Here is a 26545-nt window from a genome sequence, read left to right as displayed (position 1 = left end):
TTTTTAGTATATTACAGCCTCGTTAGTGCTATGTTTACCCCATGAAAAAACAAGCCAAAATGTTGAATTTCTTTCATCATGAAAAATGTTATTTGTAACAGAAACATGTTAATATCAAAAATATAAATACAGCATGAGTGATATATCTAGTGGTCTAGTGGACTGATGTAGATTTAGTACACATCATTTTTGTGATATGTTTTGAAATAGTCACCAATGCATAGACCAGTGTTACAATTGGGACCGTAAAGGGGTGTTTCTTTGTTCAATTTTCTTTCTTTTTTTTCTTTTCAGTTGCTTGCTTATGATAGGGTAGAGCATTCAGTGTCTGATCTACACAATCAACGTGCCCCTTATATTGTTGTAGACTACCATAATGCAAGGCTTAGTGACTCCACATTTCCCCGACGCAAATATTGACAGTTGCCACATTGTGAACTTGCTTGTCCTTCCACTCAATTGTAATTGTTTTGCTTTTGTCACACAGCTACTGTCACACCTCTGTGAGCCTTCACTCGACCAAATGTACTATTCATATTACACTGTTTTGGTGGTACAGTGCCATATCGTTCTTCATTTTCACTTTCGGTGTCATCGTTTAATGATCAATTCATATTTCATCAGTATAACTTGATTGGAGAAATAGTTCAGCTTCAGTTCATTCTAAAACTGCCTTTACAGCTCTTAGTTTGCCATTGCGTGTTTTTGTAGGAGGTTCTGTTCCACTCATGAATATTGATGAGTTACCACAGAGTAACTATAAATTGGCAGAGCACATAGTGATACATTTATGATTTTTTTTTTTTTTTTTACAGCAAGATATAAAGCATATCATTACAAGTCACCCTGAGCATGACTCCGGATTAACTGTAATTGCATAGTATTGCAAGCCAGAGTTACGCTTGTTATTAACGAAAAGGAGGTTAATAATCTTTACCTTTTGTGTTTTGTACTATTATGCATAATTTAGCAGCAGAAGCTGAGTGATGTGTGGACACAGGGTTTAACATTCTTTTATCAAAAATGGGTCAGTTACTGTTGATTTCTTTTTTTTAAAAATACAGTATATGTACACATACTTTTCAAAATACATTGTTCATTGAATTGTGTTGCCATTTAGTTTTATTTTTACCGGAGCTTATGCTAGACTTTCTAATGTGAATGTTTATAGTAGGTGCAGTATTCAAGTCCATTTTAGACATTACATTTTTCTCATCTGTGTTTTTTGCCTGGTTGGCAGGCTTTTTGTCCATAGATGACATCTTTCTCTTGATCTAAAGTTCATTAGCAACTCACTAACCACCTTTGTTCATTGGCACAAAATATAGGTTGAAATAAAAACAAAATTCTCAGTAATCCAGTTTAGGGATATGGTGGGGCTGAAGGCAATCCTGGCAGCATTTAGGTAGAACACAAGTCCTTTGCCAGGCATACGCTCAGAATCGCAAGATCAATTTGAAATCATCAGTTAACCTAAGAACTGTTTCACTATGTTTTCTCTTTTTTTGGTTTACATGATGAGTCTAAAAATTAACAAAGTTATTGCAATAAAAACTGATCTAGGGACAAACAACATTCCTATGTAAAGAAACTAGTCACATGTGGGGTGTTGAAAGAGACTATTCCACGAATATTGAAGAAAAGTTTTATAAAATATAATGACAATAAAGGGATATGCATTAAAGAGAGAAATAAGAAAATACCTCTTTTTGACTGCATACTGCCCTTCTTTACATTAATCTGCAGTTTTTGTCAAGTTTAATGATTGTTTTTCTTATAACATTATTCACTTCTGTTCAGCTTTGGCATTACCTGTAGTTACCCCAAATGTTCTCCCTGTATCTGAATCTGTCATTAGTATCAGTCAAAAAAGTTTCATCACAAAATCCTGAGCTACCCCACTCACTCCCAGTGGACCATTACCTAACTATATGGTCTCTTTATTATTATTATTCAGTTTTGTAAGTTACCTCTAATGCCTTTTGCATCTTTCTATTCTCACTATCCTGTATTTTTGCTGTATGACAAATGCATTAGCCTGTCAATAGATACTAAACCTTGCTGAGAATGAAATGTTGCACAAATCAGGTTCAGAGTGCTGGAAGTCTGTATGGGAAAGATGAAAATCTACATTTGGTATTGGAAATAAACCTGCCATTGTGAGAAGTAGGAAATACGACTGTAATCCTGCTCTAGTTATTTTGTCATTCTAAATTCTGAAGCAGTTTGTGAGATAATGACTGAGAACGAAAACCATTAAGAGCTTGGATGTAGGTTGATGACAACATGGTGACAGATGCCATGTCAGAAACCTGAGTCTTTGTATCTCTTAAGTGGATTTGGTCAGTTTGCCTTTCTGACTAATCTAAATTTGCTCTGTCATGTGAACTTCAGGTTGAATATAAACTTCCGGATTCTTGGTAGGTAGCCCTATGTTAGGCTTCTAAAGGTTAAAAATTATCACTTTTATTAGCCTTATGTCTGTGTTGTCTTTTTCAGTTTGTGTTAGCGTGTGCATGTCTAACATACTGATAATTAAGGTTAATCAGCCTTTCTTTTTTTTAATAATAATATGTTTATCATCGCAAATTTAGAAAACAATTTGCTGAGGAAATGGAGAATATAATGTGGGATAAAAATGGTTTACATATTTTATGATTACAATACACAGTTAAGCAACTGGTTTATTTTATGCACATAATAGTCGCAAACGGTCTGAAACAGGAGGATAATCACTCCCATCAAAAGGCTAATGTTTACAGGTCAAAATTAATACTGGCATATTCAGTGCAGAGTTAGCTGTGGGAGTGTCTCTAATTGCTGTATTTAACAATATGTGTCTGAACCTGCTTCATGTGCCTAATGGACCTACTTATTTCAAGGATTTATTTCTCCTAGCCAGTTGCTCCAAGATGGATTGCGCATGGTGATTACAAACATTCTCCTGTCCTCTTCACTCAGTTTGCTTTCAGAGAGAATAAATGATGTCAGCCTTTCTCAAATTTTCTTAATCTTTTATTCTTTTAATAGTTGGTGATGGCTTTCATAAGGATTTGAATACATACATCAACAACTCAAACTGTGTAGATGACGATGACTTCTACGACAGAAACCTGGCCCTCTTTGAGGTATGGTAACAGTAGTTGAGATGGATTGTGATGAAGAGGTCATGTGTACAATTAGCACCTATGTCCTGTTCTTTTCCTCTAGATAAACTTCCCACAGTGTTTTCTCTGGGCTTGAGTGGCTGTCGTTATAGTTTTGTTTGCAATTTTCTACAGTCCTTGAAATTTTGCCACGTTACCTGCAGAAGAGCTAGATTCTTGGATGGCCTTCTTTCCTCTGTGGTCTGCTTTGCACTCTTATGTATTATATGTGAAATGACCTGGCATAAGCTTACCTTGTATAGAGGTGGGGCTAGTGTCTGATATAGTTTAGAAAGTATCATTAAGTTTAGCATGGACATAATATTTCTTGAAGTCTCTTTTTGCATTCAGGTAAGTACAGATGAGGTTGCGGCTTTTGTGAAAGTAGACATACTGCCCATTGTGAATTTCCCATTGGGATTAATAAAGTATATCTATCTATCTATCTATCTATCTATCTATCTATCTATCTATCTATCTATCTATCTATCTATCTATCTATCTATCTATCTATCTATCTATCTATCTATCTATCTATCTATCTATCTATCTATCTATCTATCAATCATTGTTCAGTCTTGAACTTGGATATTTCATTTGTAAATTTTTAGTTGAGTTCTTGGGAACAACCTACTGCTGCTGTGTACCATTTAGCTTGTGAAATCAAAATCTAGGCATGTGGTGTCACTGTCATAAAATTTTGTTGTTATTCTCGGTGGTAAAGATGGTTCAAGCACAGTGGCGTTTTTTAACTTTTCCTTTAAAGATGGTAAGATTTGTATTGGGTGTGACGAGGATGGACAGGATTCGAAATGAGTACATTCGAGGGTTGGCTCAGTTTGGTGACAAAGTCAGAGAGGTGAGATTGCATTGATTTGGACATGTGCAGTAGGGCTGCAACTAATGATTATTTTGGTAGTCGACTAATCGTTCATATTATTTTTTGATTAGTCAATTAGTCACAATTATTTCATGCCTGACTATTTTGATGCCTGCGACCTGTGGTTGCACATCCTGTTCTGGCTCCAGTGCATGTCTTACCTCATCTGCTCACGCTTGTCAACCTGTGAATGTCACCCTGATGTCTCTGCATTAACATGATTAAAATTAATAATAATCAAATTAAAATAACCAGTGAAACATATGAATTTGAAAATAATCAGATGGTTTTATATTAGTGTGACCATCACACTAAGAAATACATTAAACAATACAAACTAAAGTGCACGTAGTCTTTAAACAAAAAAAGTGCATTTAATTTAACCAGAAAATACATCATTAAAACTGAAACGTTTTTCATATTTTAGTAATAAATGACAAAATGTAGACATAAACTATATAATGTGTAAAGCCTGAAGTGCAAAGATCAAATAAACAATTTCACAAAAGGTTTAAGGATGATACAACAGCTTCCATGGTGCAGCGGTAGGAATTGCTGACTTATAATCAAGAGTCCCCCGGTTCGATCCTGACTGCCACGTATATTTACCGTTTTGAGTAGTGAGTTGCTCTTATTGTTAATATTACACATTAAGCACATACATACTACCGCCCCCCCAGGGATCTGACGCTGTTACATTTTATCTGCAACTGGGAATAACTGTAGATATGAGTGGTGTTTTGAGACAATCGAACTGGAAATTCTCTGATCTGGATGGATAAAAGCTGACACACAAACGCTGGCGAATCTGCCTTACTCGTATCTCATTATCAGTTGATTTTTTTTTATTCAATTTTATTGAGTGTTCCTGCTTACGCTGAATTAGTATGCGCCTTAAGGCCCGTGATGTCAAAGCCGCAATGACAAAAAAAAAAAACAAGAGACATAGGTATATATGATATTTGGAATTATTCATTTTATGACCATATAGTACATTTCGGAAAACACTGTGGCACGGATGCAACATTATTCATATTCATTCACGTACCTTCTTGCAGTTGTAATCAATGACCGCGTTTTTTTCCCCCGATCTTGCCCAGTCTGCACAGGACTCCAGGACATGCAGAGGAATTAATGTTCCTCTGCAAGGTGTGCCATGAATGCTCTTCGTTTCTCAGTGGACCCCGTACATGCCTTGCACAGTACATGTGCTTTGATCGCCGCCAGGTCAACTTGTTACTGTATAGCACAAGCAACCGGCCACCTGCGTGCTGCTGCTAGCACTGAATAAGCCCACAGCGCGCAGGTGTCAGCGCATAGCACCAGAATAACACTTTGAATATGTATATAATATAATATAATTTGAATATGTGACATTTTGAAGAAATCATTGTATGACCTGAATAGTACCAATCAGAATACATCATCGCACTAATGTAATATTATTTGAAAACGAACAGATCGGGTGTAAATTTGTTACTTGTAAAAGTTAGATTTTTTTACTTTTATTTTCTCAGTCTCGTTCACGCTCTCCCTCCCCTCCTGATCTGACCCTAACTAACTATAGGCACCAGCATAAATTCTCAAGAGACAACGGGATCACATCTCCAGGATGCTTTCGTTTCAGATGCTCATGCATCACGATGGTGCTGCCGTGAAAAGAAAGCTCCACTTTACATAATCTGCATTCAACTTTTTTTTCTTTTTCTGTGAAATGCTCCCACACTTTAGAAAGTTTCTGTCTCAATTTTTTTCCATCTCCTTCCCCCTCCTCTATCTGACTCACCATTGCAACCTCATTTATTTTCCTTTACATTCTTCTTCTCCTCCTCAGACGTTCTTCTTTGTTGGTAGGACTGTGCGCAGTCTTGACAAACAATAACAAACGATACTGCCCCCAGATGTTAATGTAGTGCATTGCAGTTACAAAAACCAATGTGGTTCTTTGTGACTGGAGCCTCTATTGAAGGTTCTGTTTATGACACGTCGAAAATAAAAAATCCGCGTCGACGATTTTTTGTAGTCGACGTCGTTGATTACGTCAACAAATCGTTGCAGCCCTAATGTGCAGAGGAGAGATGCTGGGAATATTGGGAAAAGGATGCTAAGGTTAGAGCTGCCAGGCAAGAGGAGAAGAGGAAGGCCTAAGAGAAGGTTTATGGATGTGGTGAGAAAGGACATGCAGGAGATGGGTGTAACAGAACAAGATGCAGAGGACAGAAAGATATGGAAGAAGATGATCCGCTATGGCAACCCCTAATGGGAGCAGCCAAAAGAAGAAGAAGAATGCTGTAAAAGCATTTGATAATTCTTACTAATGTGTTCAGTTCTTTTCTTAAAAGTTAAACTCTGCTTAAAGCAGAGATCTTTGCTTCGAAATGCATTAGCGAGTCTACAAAGTTTGTGGACTGTTGATGATCCTCGTCAAGTGTTTAAGGGTGTCAGAACTAACTACCAACATAGTAAATATTTGAACTCATATTTCTATGAACTATCCTGGATTATGCATTTTCCTTTTTTTGACTTAACAAAAAAAATTATGAGTTATTTATAAATGTGATTTTTTCCATTTGGTTATACGAGTCTATTATAATTTACTTTTTTCATACTTTTCAATTATTCAGTTACCATCATTTGTGTTTTTGAAACACTCTTTAAATTATAATTGTGCATTTTGTTATATATTCTTGCCTTGAAGAATTATACATTTATGTACATCATCTGAGTTAACATATTTTGTTGCCTTTGCTCAATTTTGTTCTTTGTTTTTGGAGTTGTTTTCTGATTTTTACATTTTTTTTCTACCATTTATTTTTATAGTACTGTATTTCTGTTGTAAGTTTTACTATTTTAAAAAACTTTTATAATTGAACATTATTTGCTAGGTTTGTGTTTTTTCATTTTTTTTATTATTTTCATTGATTTATAAACATAATTACTAGACTTTTTAACTAGCCCTTTTGTCATAGACAATTATACATTGTAATTATAAATCTTGACATTTTCATCATTATTATAGTAAAGTATTTTTATATAATTTTTCACTGACCCTTTTTTTTTTTTTTTTACTTTGATCTAGTTTTCATGTATTCTGTTAAATCTTCTACTTATCTAACACTGACTCAATCAATCGTCTTTCCAAAGTAGGTTATGGAAAGCCTCTTGAAGCAAATTAAATTATTTTTCAGGGCAATGGTGCTTAAGTTCACTGCAGTAGCTATGTGCTTTTGTTCCAGCATAGTTACTTACTTAGAAACCAGTGCTTGCCAATAACAGAACTTATTTAATTTTATGGCTTGTTAGTGTGTTCATTCTGTCATGTCAGGTCATTCTTATATTTTAGAGTTTTCCTGTCCAAGAATGTCATCCAAATTATTTGTAGCCCAGAACAGATGAATAATTCTCAGTCCTTCACTTTGTTTCTTATCAGTTTCTTTAAAGATATTTCATTAAGACAGATTCTTAATGCTGAATACATGCAGGTGTAACTGGGACCATGTGAGTTGTTAATTAGCAGCTGCAGAAGACATCAAGATGAAATTAAACGGTGAATGCAGCTCCTTAAAACTAAAAAAGCAATTAAGGGTTGGAATTCTTAATAAACAAGTTAACTAAAATGAAGCATAGAAGTGTTCTCTGAGTAATATACGCTTTAGCAGCAGTAACTTGCTTTTAATTAAGAAATTGAATTGGAATAAATCCCTGTAGTCACTGCAGTGCACCAGGACTGAACCTAATCATTCCTGCTTTAGAGTATTGATGGAGCAAAGCCCAAAGATGTAGAAACCTTTTCCAAGGTATATTTATATTACATGAATTCAGAGCTAATGTGATGCTGCCTGGTTTATGTGAGATTTGAAATCAGACAGTATTATTCTGGTGTTACAGGCTCTTAAGCACAAATATGACCCTCCCCACATATTACATAGAATTGATTATGTATGAATGACTTTAGATTATTTCTGGGGTTATGCATTATGCCCTTCCAATGAAGTATACGTGTGCTTGTTAGACTGTGGGTTGAAATATTGAATTATTCCATGTATCTCTCATTCATTTTTCTTCCACATTCTCAACATAATTTCAGGAGGAGATGGACACTCGTCCAAAGGTGTCATCATTGCTCAACAGGTTGGCTAACTACACCAACCTTACCCAAGGTGCCAAAGAGCATGAGGAGGCAGAAAGCTTTGAGGGGGACAAAAGAAAGTCAACAAAGGTAATTTGGCACCAAATTGAGCATCTGGTTTGCAGAGTATATTGTGCTTTATCGTGCTATTATAATAATTATAAAATAGATTTATCTTTTTATACTTGCATTATGTACTATTCTACAATTACTCCTGAATTACGTTTTTCTTTTATGTTGTATACCATGCTTCAAAAGAGTATTTATCCTGTTAGAAGTATTACAGGTTATTGATATACAACACTGAATCGCAGTGGCTTGAATTTGGCATTTGTGGCAATGATTAACATAAAACAAAGACTCTTTGATGTCAAAGTAAAAACAGATCTCTGCAAAGTAGTATAAATTAATTGTAAATTAAAAGGACAAAGTAATCACATACAGTAATTGTTTACTCCCAATACTCCCAATAATCTGACCCACTGAAATTACCACTGGTGCAGCCAACTGGTTTTAGATGTCTCATAATTAATTCAATGGAGATCACACTCTTTGGATTTTAACTGATTCTGGTATAAATTCACTTGCGTGTGGAAGGGCAAACTTGTGGTGAGTCAGAATCGTGGTCTAACCTACAATGTTGTACAACAATAAAATGTGGATACTTCCAAGGGGGTGAATAATTTTTATAGGCCCTGCATTTTTTTTTGCAAATTTTATTTGTAAATTAGTTACTAATATAATTTTTTTTTTCTTATAAACTAGGGGGCTTTGCCCCTAGCTCGCTTCGCTCGCCAGCCCCTGTGTTTGGTTTTTGAGATACACACTTTTAAGGTTTTTTTTTCTTTGAATTGTTGCTATTTCATTAGTTTCACTTTTATTTCAGAACTTCTTTAAAAACAATATTTGAAATCTTTAGAGTCCCAACATGCTGAATCTTTTAAATGAGGTCCGTGAGACATGTGTTTAATGACTTTGCACTATAATTCAGGACAGGTTTCTCTGTTTGGAATTTCAGCACAGACAAAACGATCAACATCATCAGCAGTTAATAATTTATATAAGTAACCAATAAATGCATGTGAGGTAAAACACGTTTTTGAAATTCTCTGACTTAAACTTCAAAGCCTTACAATATTTACATACTTCTGACATATTACCTATGTCCATATATTCGATCTCTATTCGTCTTTTCGTTATTGTCCATATATTCGATCTCTATTTGTCTTTTCTTTATTTCTCCGTGTAATAATTTCTCTTTGTTTGCTCTAATGCGATGTTTACTTTCTTTGTTTTGACACTGTCGTTTTTTTCTGCTTTCATATTCTGTATCTTGCTCTGCATGTTTTTTGAATTCCACTGTTTTTATTATCTCTAACCTGCTCTGCATGTGTGTGGCCCCCTTGTTTTTTAACCTCTTTATGACGTTTTACTTTGTTTTATACTCTTTTATTTCTGACCTCGTTTTGTCCTGCTATTTTTTCAATTACACCTGGTCCGTGATGATTATTTTCCCTTTTTTCGAGTAATAATTTCCTTTTGTTTGTGCTAATGCGATCTTTACTATCTTTTTTTGATACTGTATCAACCTCCGCGTCCGGCTCGAAAAGAGAAGAAGTAAAAAAAAAAAAAAAAATGTAGTAAAGTCTCACAAATGTTTTACTTGAACAATCAAGAAAAAAAACGCCAACTTCGTAACCCCAAACACAACTTTCTAGCACCCTCTCCAACCCCTCCTCCCGTCCCGGAACCCGGGACCCCCCCCCCCCTTATCGCATCAATCAATACCCCGCTGTCAGTTTTCTGTGCAGTACTACGCCCTCCCTCAATTGAACCTAACAGTCACTCAAAAAAAAAAACGCTTCAACCTGCCTGGGATGCTACAATACTTTTGAATTTTCCTGCTTTCATATTCTTTACCTTTCTCCACATGTCTATCACACCATCGTTTTTTTGAGCCTTTCGAATTCCACTGCTTTCATAATCTCTAACCTGCTCTGCATGTATAAAGCGCCAACATTTTTGAATGTCTTTATGAAGTTCTACTTTGTCTTTTACTCTTTGTCTTTTAATTCTGAGCCCAATTGGACGTGCTTTTTTTTTTCAATTCCACTTGTTCCTGGCTGATTATTACTTTCCTTATTTTCTGAATTTGCACCTCGATTATTCTTTTTCTTTTTTACATTTTTTTCTCTTCAACACTTTTGAGTCTCTTTTCTCCATGCTGCTCGCTCTTTTTCGCTTAGTCGTCGATGTTTTATCTATAACGTATTGTCCTTATACGTTTTATATGCGCTGAGAGCCCTGGATCTTTGTGTGCTCAAAGCCTTGACACGACTGAGTGTTTTGCTGCCTGTGCTCTTATTTGATATTGGTTATAAGTAGAGCATGTCTTGCAAGAATCTCATGTTCTACATCCCTGCAAGACGGTCCTGAGTCAAACTCTTGGCACAAAATCTCATGTTTAAGGTCCCCGCGAGACGCTCCATGACCAGTCTCTTTTGTCTCGCTGGTCTTTTAAGTGTCTTCTGTGATCTTAATGTGAAGATCTCGTCTCCCTAGTCATTCTCTTCTAGGATTTTTTTTTATAATAGAGAGATGAAACCAGATTTTTGGCTTATATTCGACAGAGCAGTTAAACATTGCTGCCTCACTTAAAGTCCTGGGTTCAGATCCTAGCCAGTGCACTGCCTGTTTTTCTTTTCTTTTTTTTTTAGTTTTAATCGTTTTTAGAATGTACTAAAATGTAAATATTCAGAATTCAATAGAAAGTATCAAATGTGTTGAATCACCATTGACATAATACACATTTTGTATTCACACAACACTTGCAGCAACAGCCCATTTGTATTTTGGTTGGATATACACTGTTATCATCAGTGAAATGAACAGTTTTCTTTTCATTATTAAACATTAGCCTTTTCCTTATCAAATGTGGGTTCCTCAGCAAAGCCTGGAATTTAATTATAGATACTTATTGGCACATGGTGCGTCTTTATTTGACTTTTGATTAGTGGCAGATAAATATACTTAAGGTTATGGCCAATGTCAGATTCTTTGTGTCCAAAAACTGACATAATCTCATTCTTCATGTTGTAGACAATGGAACTACAGGAATTCTGTACAGAAGAAAAACTTGGTCAAGTCGTTTTTGATTGGACAAACTTGTTGCACAAAGTTGCTCCTGTGATTGCTTGCCAGAAGCTTGAGCAAGCTTTCACTAATGGGTTCTTTTTTTAACTAAACTGAGTTCAGTATGTTTTGTGATACAGTGATCAGTGTGATTATTTAGCAAGCACTTGTATCTGAAGTAACATAAACAAACCCAATATCAACAAATTACAAAGCTAATAAAACAGAACAAAATTCAAATTAGTGTTAGAGCTAGAGTCTCAAGGCTTGGTAACAATTAGCTGTCTTAATAAAATACATGTGACTGACAGTTGAGTCATTACAGCTGTAGATCTGTGGAGACAGTAAAAGACAAAGCAAGTGAAGAGACATACATTCAACAGTTGCTTATACTATTTGTCTAAGACTTGAATATTTCACACTTGTCTTTCAGGTGACAACATACAAAATATAAGTACTTGTTACTTTGGCAGTATTGTATACTTTCATGCAGGAAATTTGAATCTGGCCTGAGTCTCAAGGAATTTGACTTAGAAAAGATTAAAAAATCTAAAAAATGAAGAAGAGATCTGTTTGTGGCATATAGGGCATAACAAGATTTTTTTTCTTTTATGAATGATTAATAGGAATATTTTAACAATATTCAGAACCACATAGTTTTCACAATAAATTAAATGGTATCATTGTTAATATTATGCATCTGTTAACAGACACTTGAATATATATTTGATTGAATATATAATTTTTATGTAGACTGGCTTTCCATCCATTCGTTTTTGAACCTGCTTATTGTAGTCCAAAATTGCTGATGCTAAAGTTGCCTTAGCAGGATACAGTCCTGGACAAGACAACAGTTTGTCTCTGTGCACATTAATGAACCCAATTCAAACTAACTTGCTTCAGTCAAATTTAGGGATAGCTTCAATTTTCTTGAAGTGCTCAGATTTGAACCAACATCTCAGATGTGTGTTATATTAATTAGCAACTCCAAAATTGCTCTGTGTGAATGAGAGTAGATGTGTGTGTGCATGTGCAAATGTACTGTATCTGCATATGTATCCTGTAATATACTGATGCCTTGAACTATAATAGATGGGTTCAGAAAATCTATGGATAGAAAGAAGTCTTTATACTGTATCTACTTGTATATGCAAATTTTATATAAATGCAACTCTAAAATAGATGATCTAATAGACTGCATTACAGATTACCTCAGTTCCTTCACAGGCGTTATAATAGCCACCAAGAGTATATGCTACTTCACCAAAAATAAATCTTGGGTCATTAGTATTCTGAAGGTTCTTCGTAATCAGAAGGAGAGAGCTTAAGATCAAATGACAGGAAGGAAATTAAAATGGCTACCTAAAGATCTGTTCAGGGAGGGTAAAGATATCTAAAAGAAGAAGGCGGGGAATGTGTCGGAACTGAGGAATATCTAGAAGTATGGAAGTGTCTGAAAATATCATTAGCTATAAACAATTCAAATACCAATCTATAAGGGTGTGAAAACATTTTTAGCTATAAACATTCCAATTGCCAATCTATGGGGGGTCACAGTGACATGGTCAACAAGTTTATCCAATATTTCAATTGACAAAGGGCATTCTACTCCCTCCATTTCACCTATATACTCCTCTGGACATTCAGTGTGGTCACAGTTCTTCCCCCTCTCTGTAAGTCTAACTGCTCTGCTGAAATTTCTAACACACCACCTGTCATCTTGACTCCTCTCTTACTGAAAGGACCCCATTCACACACCATCCACCTGTTGTTGCTATTATGCTATTCTGGACAGGCCACCACAGCGCAAACCAGGTGAGGAAAAGAGCTGAGAAAACTCCAAAGCTGCAAGGCATGTTTGTATCAGCAAAAAGGTGTTTGAAGGTGGCTGCAAGATATCTGTGGATATTACAGTAATACTTTTAAGCCACAACTTGAGCCAGCAAAATATTCCAGTGGTGTAGCATTTTTAAAGTCATTCTGCTTAGTCTAGTTACTAATCTTGGGTAATTATAAGATTTCAATTTTTATCAGCCAATGTCACCAACATTGCACATCATCACAACCACCATCACATATCATTTAGATCCTATAATGGCAAGTCTTCCCTTACCTGAGACTTCTGGTCAGGTCAGCACTGGCGTCACAACCACCTTCACACATCATTTAGATCCTGTAATGCAAGTCTTCCATTACCTAAGACCTCTGGTCAGGTCAGCACTGGATCTCCAGCAATTTAAATACCAGCACCTTCTACTCAAATATGATCGTGTCATCTGTCTGCTGAATAGAGCTTACTCCCACTTGGGCAAAGCTGTGAGCACTGTGAGTGTTAGTGTCTTTACCACATTCAACACCTTGCAACTTGTATTGTTGATGTTGTTTGCAGGTAAAGCTCTGGTTGACCCAGACAGGTTCATATCTTGGATTACAGATTACTTGTCTAGCAGACCATAGTTTATATGGTTGTTGGGCAATATATACAGCATGAAGACCCGGTAGTAGACAGTATTGGCTCCCTTTTTGTTTATCCCATACACATCATACTCTAGGTAGGAAACTGAATTGTACCGTCTGTAGAAATTCTCTGATGATGCCACAATAGTAAAGTCTATTGGGGGAGATCGTTGTTGGGTGGTACACACAGAACTAGCTGCTGCTCAATATTCTCAGGACAAAGCATTGTATACATTAGGAATATGTAATAAATTACTTTTTTTCTGAACATGCAAGTTCAATTAAATTATATGACTTTATAAAACACAATGTGCATTATAATGTTTGTATTGCTTAAGTTCTGAATTCTTTTAAACCATTCCTAGAATGCTCCATAAACTTTCAAAACAATCGCCATGAAAGAGCGTTTGCATTTCTCAGTTATTTCAATTTAAAGCATGTATCATTTCAAGACACTTTGTCAAGTACAAAATTACAATAAAGTGTCTTTTCCAATCTGCTGTATCATAAAAGAAAATGGTAAATGCAAAAAGGCAGAAAAAATGTTTTTTTTAAGGTAACCTCTTCAGCATTTTTCATAACCAGTAAGTAGTGACAGGCTGCTGCATAGGTGACTACACCTTGATAGAAGCTTGCATTTTTGAATCTTCACCCGTGTTCAGTGTGGTAATAAAATGCAGTTAAGAGTGGTTCAAATTTGGAATATGCACTAATATATTTAAAAACTCATTGTGACTGTGTGTGTGGGGTGCATGTGGGTCGTTATGTTTGGATGAACTTGGTTCCTGTAATGCCCATTTCCAGGTAGTGCAACTGTTACCTTCACTCATTACCTGCTGAATGCTGTATTAATCCATTGCTACACTAGATCTGACATTGACATGCCAATGACAGAGTGAGTGTTACCAGTACTGTGAAAACTATTAAAATAATTAATTCTTAATGGTAATGTTTATTTGCATTCTGTAACAAACTGATCAGGTGTTTTTGAATACCAATATTAATAACAGTGTAATGGTGTATGTTTTTTATTCTTGCTGTGGTTTTCAGTTCTTTGCTTTTATTTGAAGATTTTCTGTCATGTTTGCTTTTTCGTAGTAGTTATGCTGTTTTCTGCTCCAAGGTCCCTCTAATAAATATTTTAAAAATTCTAGTACATTGCTGTTTATCTTTCATTCTAAGTGGGTCACATGAAACACTCTATGGCTCTACTGGCTTATCTTTTTAGGGAAAGGTCATGGGACTGGCGGGAACATGAACATTTTGAAATCGTTGCAGGAATGCGGTTAAAGTTTAATGTCTCTTCCCATTTAATTGTCAGAATAATAATAGTTATCTGAGTTGATTTTATATATTGTGATTGACAATATTCTGTCAGCACAAGACCATGTATAAACCAGCTCTGTCTGTGTCCTTCTGATTTTGTACATTTCTGCATATCCACAGGGAACAAAGGAAATACTCTGTTCAATTTCTCAATATTTACTTCTTGCAACACCTTTCATAGAGTACAACATTGCAAAGTACTTTACAATGTTCACAAAAATAACTTTTGCAAGACTACAATATGTTTTAAGTGTTTGGAGAATGTGTTATTTTGTTGTAGCATTCCAACAAGTGACAAAGTTAGTATACAGAAATTCTGTGAGAGATGGTTGTAAAAGTAACTGACCATTATGAGAGAGCTATGTGTAGAAAAAGTGCAATTAGGTTAGTGTAAAATAACACAGACGTATTGGATATCTACCATAGACTAAAGGTAGAGAAATTTTCCATAAACCTTTGAGAAACTGCAACATTTATAGAATTCTGTATACTGACCTTTTTGGAAGTAGTATAATCTACATAGACATAGTATATCAACCAGCTTTCAAGTTACCTTTGTTGTGCTGGGTATCCAGTATAAAACGCAAAAATAGGCAGACAGACAGGTAGATGATGTATACACACGATACGTAGCTAAATATTCAGCATGTTCAAAGCCCTTGCAACTGTGTTTTTTATACATGGCCTTTCCAAATGGAATCAGAATTGTATTTAATTAAAAAAAATGATTTGGTAATATCAGGGAAAAAAATACCACAAGTTTTGGTAGGTATTTATTTTAGCAATATTAATTTTATTGTGAGATAAAGATATCACCATCTATTAGCCATCTTGTTTTATACTTTCCATCATATTGTCAAATGTATTTTTTTTTTAATTTTATTGATTTTATTTTAATCATTCCATACAAATAGATCTATTTTTACAAAAAATAGGATTGAAAACAAATCAACCCCCACCCCTGAGAAAGAGAGCATGGCCAACGTAGTAAAACATAAAGCTAGTAAAAATAAATAAATCTGATGAGTTTAATAGGTGGATAAAGATAGATGGAGAAGAAAAAGAAATGGGAAGAGAGTCTACTTCCTCATATTGTCAAAAAATTTTTTTTAATCTATAACTCCTGAATATTCGAACTGTACTTGGACAAACTACAGAAAACTCCTCCAATTTAATGTTAACACTCGGGACAATTCACTGGGAGCAATACTCTCTTACTCAAGTTAATCTTGTGGCTTTTTTTTTTTTTTGCAGAGTCCTCAAATGGGCACGTTCATGGGAGTGTACCTACCTTGCCTGCAGAACATCTTTGGAGTTATCCTCTTTCTGAGATTGACTTGGGTAGTGGGAAATGCAGGCGTCCTTCAGGCACTGTGCATAGTGTTCATCTGTTGCTGCTGTGTAAGTACCAAGAACAATGGTGTGCATGTCAGGCTGTTGTAAGGATAGGTAAGAGTCTAAGAGGTGACTATTAGCCAAGGATGAAGGTATCTACTGGAGTGTCTCCTGCTTTGTACATTAATACATCTTATTAATCCTTTCAGACAATGCTGACAGCCATTTCGATGAGTGCCATTGCTACAAATGGAGTTGTGCCAGGTAGGGTAAACTCTCCATTAATGATATGCAACACATAGTTTCTAGTGCTTCATTATTCCTTATTTTATCTACTGTTTCCCATTATTTTACTTGTGGTATTGCTAGTTACTTTTAAAAGTGCTCAGTGATATTTCTCATTTGAAATGTTTTGATATAAATTAAAGGTACAGTATATTCTGTTTTCTTTAATAGTACAGTAGAACCGCCACTTAAACTTGACTGAATTCAGTTTTACGTGAACTGGCAGGTGGCACACCTTTTTCCTTATATGGTACAAGGAAGGCCTCCTGTACTCTCATCAGTCTAGCTCACAGCAGCACAGACAGACAGACAGAGAGGGAGATGTACTGTACAACTTATATATTGTAGCCCCGTTTCATTCAAGGATGTATGAGAAAAGTGAGATGTATTCTCCCAGTACTTTTGCTCCCTCTTACTCAAGGTTAGCAGTGTAAAAAGAAGAAAGTGCTCATCCCACCCTGTTGCTCTGTCTCACTGGAGCATGTACTGGCCTAAAAAAGAAAGAGATGATTGTAACCCAATCACCATCTCTCTTACACTAATAATGGCAAATAGAGGGGTGAGTAAACGAGTCAAACATTGGCCTTCTTATCTGGCTTATTTTTATGAAACATTGTTGTGTTCTAAATCTAGCTTTATTGCAGTTATGCATAGTGCTGTAGGATAGTGTGTTTAGACTAAGTTGCAGGCAAAATAACTTAAGTGTACACAGGAACGTTGCACATCGGTAGCTTTAAATACATTTATATTTGAAGCTACTAATACATATACAGTATGTCTGTATGTCCTGTACATATTAATGGGTACAAGCAAAAGAAGGTTTGCTGTACTTTGAGTTAGTTTCTCGGTATCTCTGATAAGATATGGTGTATATTCGTTTTTTGTTGTTCTCTCTTGCACATTACTTTTTTCCTATAAATCAAACCAATATACAGTACATCCTCAGATATTAATTCTGTTGAAGGTAGCCAGTGCTTGCATCATATGCCACACATGCAAATTAGGACATAGATTGTATGCTAGTTCATGGCAGGTTGCACACAGATACTTTTACACAGAGGCAGTTTAGAACTGATAGAACTTGCAGGGTTTACCTGCTACTATATACTAACATTTCCTTTATCCAGTTTGTTCCGTCTTAAATGTTTGTCCTGACGAGCTAAGCAGCACATTTGAAATATCCAACCACTCTGAGCTAATGCTGTGATCTGAACTAGCTCAGCCTTAGTAATTTGCCAAAGGTTTGTTAAATTGCTACAGATTAAATTCTGGTGAGGGACTGAGGCCTGGGGCTTGGTGCCATTTTTTTCTGCTGGAGAATGCTTTGTGAGAACATTTGTTTTATTACATCATTGCATTTTTTTATTATTTTTTTTATACTATTTGCAGTACAGATTACTTCCATGTGCTTTATTTTCACCTCACCCCCTATTTCTTAGTTTATGAGCTATTTTTCAATTGATTGTATTTTGACTTGACATTTTTTGCCCAGTGAAAAGTGCCGGGTAAAGCATTATACTTAATGATTGTCTTATTTGCAAGGCAAACACATAGGTGGCTTGTCCTTTAATTTACCTTCTTTTTGTTTTTTTTTTGCAGCGGGTGGTTCATACTTCATGATTTCAAGATCCCTTGGTCCAGAGTTTGGTGGGGCTGTTGGACTGTGTTTCTATCTTGGAACAACTTTTGCAGGCTCTATGTACATTCTAGGGGCCATTGAGATTTTTTTGGTGAGCTTATTTTTCTTTTTCTCTTAGTTCTTTATTTATCTGATGTTCTGTATTCAGGTTCTGCATTTAAGATTATGAGCTAACTTCTACAGGTTCAGATTCTCTGACTTGCACCTGATTTTTGTTTATATGTTTCCTGTCTTTACCCAGATGTACATTTTTCCGGATGCGGCAATATTTGTAGCAGAAGATGAGAATGATGAAGCGGCTACCATGTTGAACAATATGCGTGTATATGGCACGTGCTTTCTGGCTCTCATGGCTATAGTGGTGTTTGTCGGTGTCAAGTATGTCAACAAATTGGCATCTCTCTTCTTGGCTTGTGTGGTTATTTCCATTCTGTCTATCTACGCTGGAGCATTGAAATCGGCATTTGCTCCTCCACACTTCCCGTAAGGTTCTTTTTAACTATGGATTCTGAACCCGTACCTCCTATAGTAAGCACATCAGCCCTAAAGCACTCTGAACTTATTAAAAATATTTGTATTGTGTTAAAGGTGTCTCTTTGTAAGTTGTTCTTTTCTTTTTCCTTGTCCTTTAGGGTGTGCATGTTGGGTAATCACACGCTTTCACGCCACAAGTGGTATGCCTGTAACAAAACAATACAAAACAATGAGACAATCACCACCACCTTGCTGTGGCAGGAGTTCTGTGCATCTGACCAACTGAATGCCACATGCAGTGACTATTTCACTCAGAATGAGCTGACTGAGATTCAGGGTATCCCCGGACTGGCCAGTAGCATCATTTTAGGTAGGGTGTGGAAAAAGTGGACATCTGAGTGGCATAGAATAGTATGCAAATAATGGTTATAATGTATATACTGTAGATATGATTGTAATAACCCCCCACATTAAATTAATGAATAGTACCCATTAATGAAAACAAGATTATGAAAGATTAAAGTACTCATCATCATAATAATAATAATAAAATAAACTGCTATATATTAATAACATTCCTAATGGTAGGCATAGTAAACCTGTTACAACAACAATATTGCTACTAGTGCTCAATAATAAAGATAAAAAATAATATATTTAAATATACTCTGTGTTTGATAGTATTGATAACTATTGTTGCTTTTTTTCCTTAGAAAACCTCTGGAGCTCTTATCTTACAAAGGGTGATATACTTCAAAAAACGTCTCTCCCTACAGTCAGTGTGTCAGAGGCACCATCAAACCTACATCCATACGTTTTTGCTGACCTTACCACATCCTTTACCCTCTTGGTTGGAATCTTTTTCCCCTCGGTTACAGGTATCTTATTAAATCACCTGGCTATGAGAGATGTGTGAGTCTCCTCTAGTTTCACACATGGACCTGCTATGTTTTCTCATGATATGTAACCCTTTTTGTGTATTGACAGGTATAATGGCTGGATCAAACCGCTCCGGGGACCTAAAGGATGCTCAGAAGTCTATTCCAACTGGAACTATTCTGGCCATCCTTACTACTTCTCTAGTTTGTATCCTGTCAGCAATTAGCAAATTGTTTTAGTCTTTTTTTTTTTTTTTTTTTTTTTTGATTGCCTTATTAGCCTTAATAGTCACACAGATCTTTCCAACGTTGTCCTGTTTGGTTCCTGTATTGAGGGTGTAGTATTAAGAGATAAGTAAGTATCGGAACTCATTTTGGCATTGTTCTATGGACTGTACCTTGAGTTGTTGTTTCTAGATCTTAGATGCTTGTTTGAACAATGTATATAATGCATTTTACTGCTTAATACCAGGATTATAGAATATAGTTTTCAAACAAAAAAATATGTTTGTGTATGTGTTTGTGTTTATATATAGCACCATGTAAAAGCCTTGGGCACTTTACATAGTTCACAAAAAAAAATCGCTTTAGACAGTTATAGGGCGGCATAGTAGCACTGCTGCCTTGTAGTAAGGAGACCAGGATTCGCGTCCAGGGTCCTCCCTGTGTGAAATTTTGCATGTTCACCCCATGTCTGCATTGATTTTCTCTGGGTGCTCCGGTTTCCTCGCATAATCCAAAAACAAGGAGATTAGGTAAACTGGCAATCCTAAATTGGCCCTAGTGTGTGGTCGGTAGGTGTCTGTGTCTATGTATTTGTCCCGTGATGGTCTGGCATCCTATCCATGGTTTGTTGTTGCCTTGCGCCCTATGCTAGCTTGCATAGGCTTCAGCAGTCTCCTTCAACCTTGTTCAGGACTAAGCAGGTTAGAAAATGACAACTGAGCGACAGTTATTTTATATCTTTCGGATTAGTAAAAAAGAGCAGATTTCAAAGTACCAGACCTTCATTTTGTTAAAAAAAAAAAAAAAAAGACGAAGCAATACAGTAAGATATATTAATGTCCATAAAAAAGGAACATAGTAAAAGTAAAAGACCACTTTCCAGTTAAAAAATGTGATATTTTTGTAGGCATATGGCCTGCTTGAATAGGCAAATATATCAAACTGGTGCTAATGAGCAATGCCATAATATGTAGGTGTAACCAAAGTGATTAGCTAAAACAGAAATATCCCTGTAGAGAGTTGTTTATGTATATGTAAATGTGTGTGTGTTTGTGTGTATTTATGTATGTACATTAGGTGTGTATACATCAGATTTGATAGCCTGAACAAACATTACTGGGAAACAGACCTTGTTTGGGGAGTTTGTGTGTGTATATGTGTAACCAAAAATACAAATAGCCCAAACAAGGTCTGTTTCCCAGTAATGCTTGTCTAGGCAATCAAACCTTTTTGGAAATTTCATTTATCAACTGGCTATTAAACAATCAAATGTTCTGCTTTGTTAATCTGTAAAAGAGATTAAATCTTTAGCTTTTAAATTAAAGCTGTTCAGCCACTTCTGATAATTTATTTAAACTGCTCGGTGGCACATACAGGTTTATTTCCTTCCCTTGAGCAGTGCAAATCTGCATTAGGCCAAAAGGGTAAGTGGAAGGCAGGCTGGCTGCAGGGAATAATTCACTTGAACTGCTCAGTGCTAATATATTGCTTTATTTCCTTCTCTTGGGCAGTGCAAATCTGCATTATGCCTTATGAGTAGGTGGCAGGCAGACTGTAGGCTATATATAAATGATGTAAAAGTTACAGCATTTTCTGTGAATTTTGAAAAGAAGGAGCTTACATACTCTATATTCTAAAATCCATTAAATCCAACTCCGTATAACCTTGAATGGAATGCCAGATGATTGCAGGGACCACTTAATGCATATGTCTGCATGGGGTCTTTTAACAATAACATACATGTTGGGGGAAGTTTGGAACTGGAGCCAGAGCATTGCGTTAAAATTTGTGTTTCTATCTTGTGTACCTTCCTTTTCCTATTGTGCTATAACCCCTAAAGCACCACAAATCCATCTTTTAGGTGATAATTATTGTACTATATATGTTAAGGTCTTTAGTGTCTGCTGTATATTGAACAGTATAATTCAAGTAGAATAGGGACCAGGGCAAAGTCAGACTGGTGCAATCTAAAGTCTAAGGTTTTAAGTCTGATGCTTTCTTTACCAAGTCACCTTTATCACACACTATAAAATGAAAGTTTCAGTTTACACAGGAGAGACAACAGGCAAAAGGTAGTTATTTGATACCCTTAATGTAATTTGTGAACTGAAAGAAGATTAATCAGGTAGTCATTTCTATCCTCATAAACATCAGGTAAACTTCAGATGTTTGGTTAGGTATTTCTCCTCTTCTTCCACACACCTTTTAATTCTGGAAGTGTTTTGTTTAGCAACTTTTCTTTGCGTTTCTACAGGTTTGGAGACTCTGTGCAAGGTAACTTGGTGGTGGGAATTCTCTCTTGGCCCTCTCCATGGGTAATTGTGATTGGCTCCTTCTTCTCTACATGTGGTGCTGGACTACAGAGTTTAACGGGAGCACCCAGGCTTCTACAGGCTATTGCTAAAGACCAGATCATTCCTTTTCTGCGGGTTAGTAGGTGTTTTTTATAGGATGATAACTGTTTATTGATTAAGTTGTGAGCATTCCTTGTTGGCAGTAATATTCAGAGGTTCTCTGTTCTAATTTTTTTTTTTTTTTTTTTTTACAAAGGTGGTCAGGGTCCTGGAGGGTGCATGGGAGTTTGCCCAACCAGTCTACATGTGTTTTGTGGACTTGGAAAAGGCATTCGACCGTGTCCCTCGGGGAATCCTGTGGGGGGTACTCCGAGAGTATGGGGTACCGGCCCCCCTGATAAGGGCTGTTCAGTCCCTGTACGATCGGTGCCAGAGCCTGGTCCGCATTGCCGGCAGTAAGTCGAACCCATTTCCAGTGAGAGTTGGACTCCGCCAGGGCTGCCCTTTGTCACCGATTCTGTTCATAACTTTTATGGACAGAATTTCTAGGCGCAGCCAGGGCGTTGAGGGGGTCCGGTTTGGTGGGCTCAGGATTGGGTCACTGCTTTTTGCAGATGATGTTGTCCTGTTTGCTTCATCAGGCCGTGATCTTCAGCTCTCTCTGGATCGGTTCGCAGCTGAGTGTGAAGCAGCTGGGATGAGAATCAGCACCTCCAAATCCGAGACCATGGTCCTCAGCCGGAAAAGGGTGGAGCGCCCTCTCAGGGTTGGTAGCGAGATCCTGCCCCAAGTGGAGGAGTTCAAGTATCTCGGGGTCTTGTTCACGAGTGAGGGAAGAATGGAGTGTGAGATCGACAGGCGGATCGGTGCGGCATCCGCAGTAATGCGGGCTCTGCATCGGTCTGTCGTGGTGAAAAAGGAGCTGAGCCGCAAGGCGAAGCTCTCAATTTACCAGTCGATCTACGTTCCTACCCTCACCTATGGGTAATGACCGAAAGAACGAGTCTGGGGTTTCCCTTAAAGATAGGGTGAGAAGCTCAGTCATCCGGGAGGGGCTCAGAGTAGAGCCGCTGCTCCTCCGCATCGAGAGGAGTCAGATGAGGTGGATCGGGCATCTGATCAGGATGCCTCCTGGACGCCTCCCTGGTGAGGTTTTTTCCCGGGCACGTCTAACCGGGAGGAGGCCCCGGGGAAGACCCAGGACACGTTGGAGGGACTATGTCTCTCGACTGGCCTGGGAACGCCTTGGGATTCTCCCGGAAGAGCTAGAAGAAGTGGCCGGGGAGAGGGAAGTCTGGGCATCTCTGCTCAAGCTGCTGCCCCAGCGACCCGACCTCGGATAAGCGGGAGACAATGGATGGATGGATGGATGGTTTTAATAAAACATTAAAACAAAAGATGTTAGATGTCTAATAGGAATGAGAAAACTGTGTTTTGACTGAATGGTCTTAAATTCATCACATAAAGTGTAGTCAAGCTTTCTATACTTTAGGATAACGTAGTTGTACTATACATGCCATGAAAACTGATGCACCTCACACAGCAGCAATCATGAAAAGCCACACAATTCTAAAAGTAGCAGCAACTATTATATTATTGCCTATTTATTTATTTATTTATTTATTCATTTATTAAGAACTTTAAAAACAACATCAGGACTGACCAAAGTGCTGTACAATAAAACCAAACATATAAAACACAATAACCAAAATGGTAAAAGAAACAGAGAAACACAAGAGCTGTAGAAATTCATAATAATAAAAACAACTATCCAATAAATATATATATAAATATTTTTTCTTCAAATATAGGTACACTGAAAGTAAAACACCATTTATACATAAAATAACCATACCATTATTTTTTAAATGTTGCTTATAAAAATGCCACTAGGGAAATTGCCTGGATGAAATAAAAATCTAATTTCTAGCCTGCAAAATGTTTGTAAAATATGAAGTCAAGGACATGGCAGATAAGTGATAAAATTGGTTTACTGAGACTATAGTGGAGTACATTGGCTTCGATATTAAATAATGCATGTGACTAGAAATTAGACCCTGTACTGGCTAGATCGCACTATCCCCATTGTAAAGTTTTGTGGAGGTTACTTCATGTTAGGGTTCTTCCAGCAAGGTATCTCCCATTTCCTTGAGGAATAGGATCAGGACTGGCTTGATGAAATCACTTATGTAGGTAGCACTGGTCAATGTTCCTTCCACAAATGTGAACAATCATTGTATCGGATAGCACCTCACATCATGATTCCTACTGTGAGCCTTGTGTGCCTCAAGAATATAAATGATAGGTGTTGCCACTCACCAGGTCTCTGTCAGATACATATGTAACCATTCATAATCTTCTTTAATCACTGAAGACAGTAAATTGCTATTCCGTCCTCCAAGCAGCCCATTCAAGGCACCACTTGCAGGCGTGCTTGGTGGTGATAGTGAGTAAGTGCCACTCTTGCCACTGGAACACTAATCGGAGTCCTGCTGTAAAAAGATGATTGCTTATAGTCCAGGAGGTGGCTATACTGCATGATGCTGTGGCTGTTTAGTGTGCCATCGCCTCCTTTGTGATGCACCAGTCTTGAGATGAATCCATACAATTGGGCTGTCCTCTCCTCTTCCTCTGGTTACAAACACCAAAATACTATGGACCTTCCCGCATCGCAAAGGCCAAGAATATGAAACTACCTAAACTCCATTAATTGTACCAGTGATGCATAATAAGATTTACTAGGCATGAAGATCATTTGAGAGAGTACTCTACAGCACATACCACAAAACACGATTTCTGTAAAGCTATAATAATCACCATTTGAATGCAGTGGTGTGACATTCACCACAGTCTGTATTGAGAGGGTGTACTTCATTTGGGACTTTGATCACAGCATTGTCTTACACCAAATTGTATTATATTATTCATAACTGGATTCTTTCTTGGTGTTCTTTTTCCATCTGCTCCACTACTGCATATAACAAGTCATATGCTGAAATTCTGTTCTGTATTATTTTTAGTTCAAAGCTCTGAAACTCATTTTTAACAGTGATGTTATTAAAATAATAATAAAAAAAAAAACTTAAAGAAATTAAAATCTTAAGCAAAAGAAGAAAAAGTGCTATTTGCATAAATATTCAATTCCTATATTGTGGAAATGCTAAGTATACACAGAAGGAAAGTATTTACATAAAACAGACATATTTGCCTTATACTGAATCATTCAAACAACTGCCATCTTTTCTGGATAAAAACCCCAGTTAAGCAATCATTATTCCAGTTGTGAATCTGAAGGACAGTTGTGAAATTGAAGACTTTCCAAAAGAAGAGAGAGAAGTAAATTGATTCAAATGCATAAATTAGGAAAAGGGTACAAAACAGTTTTCTGTTTTGATGGCCCCAGTGACGAAATTTGGTTAAATTATTTGGAAGTGGAAACAATACCAAACTACCAAGATGCTGTCTAGAAAATGTCATCTGCATAAAAAATCCTTGTAAACAAAAAGGATTGTTGTGGGACAGTCTACAGAGGGGCCAAGATTCACTTTGAAGGAGCTACAGAGTTTAGTAACTGAAACTGGGGTAAAGGTGTATTAGTCAACCATGTCAGGAGCTCTGCATAAAACTGGCATGAACAGAAGAGTAGCACAAAAAAAATTCTTAAGACAGTTGAGAAGAGCCTGCAATAATTGTTGAAGTGATCCATTTGTGATGGGAAAAGGTTTTGTTGCCATATAAGACCACAAGAGACTTTTTTTGACCAAAATTCAAACAGATGTTTGGTTGGTAACATCATACTGGCCACACCACAAGAAACACCAAACCTCCAGTACTGTATGGTGATAGTAACAGTATGCAGTGATCCTCCTTCTCATCAAGAAGAATTGATGGTTAAAAATACAAGAAATGCTTCAGGAGAAAGTTTCAGTCTACTAAAACAATGAAACTTGTGTAAAAGAACATCTATTAGCAGGGTAGTGATCTTAAACACAAGGCCAAAGTAACCTTGGGGTGGCCTAATGCCATAAAGGTGAATGACCTACAAAGGCTCTGTTAAAGCACTTTTCTCAGTGATTGAAAGTCTGTGGTAGTGTGTACAAGCACAACTAACCTGAGTGACCTAGTGCAAATCTGGCCAGAAGAATAGGCTATAATCACCCCTGGACAGTTTTAAAGCTGGGATATTCAGTTAGGCAAACAGTCTTTTTCCTTTTTTATTTCCTTTATCAATAAATGTCACATTAATTACTCAAAGTTTTAGTGTTTTGAAATAAAAATATAACAGAAAACAAATTTTAGGGGGCTTACTCCTTAAAATCAGAGAATTAGTCAAGGGAGTAAATGC

The 26545-nt window shown here is 36.7% G+C and overlaps 1 protein-coding gene across 4 annotated transcripts in view; it reads left to right on the top strand.

The window, feature by feature from the left end:
- The window catches only part of LOC114645774 (solute carrier family 12 member 6-like), a 74394-nt gene that overhangs the window by 11644 nt on the left and 36205 nt on the right, over positions 1-26545 (top strand). For all 4 annotated transcript variants that reach the window (XM_028793610.2, XM_028793611.2, XM_028793613.2 and 1 more), the window contains 11 exons: positions 3031-3128; positions 8114-8245; positions 16325-16471; positions 16615-16669; positions 18290-18420; positions 18571-18812; positions 18962-19173; positions 19517-19681; positions 19791-19889; positions 19979-20036; positions 22161-22335. In XM_028793610.2, the coding sequence (XP_028649443.1) occupies positions 3031-3128; positions 8114-8245; positions 16325-16471; positions 16615-16669; positions 18290-18420; positions 18571-18812; positions 18962-19173; positions 19517-19681; positions 19791-19889; positions 19979-20036; positions 22161-22335 (1514 nt within the window). The remainder of the gene's footprint in view (positions 1-3030; positions 3129-8113; positions 8246-16324; positions 16472-16614; positions 16670-18289; positions 18421-18570; positions 18813-18961; positions 19174-19516; positions 19682-19790; positions 19890-19978; positions 20037-22160; positions 22336-26545) is intronic.

This window comes from Erpetoichthys calabaricus, chromosome 2, assembly GCF_900747795.2.
Source record: "Erpetoichthys calabaricus chromosome 2, fErpCal1.3, whole genome shotgun sequence".
NCBI lineage: Eukaryota > Metazoa > Chordata > Cladistia > Polypteriformes > Polypteridae > Erpetoichthys > Erpetoichthys calabaricus.
This window is presented reverse-complemented; position numbering and strand designations above follow the sequence as displayed.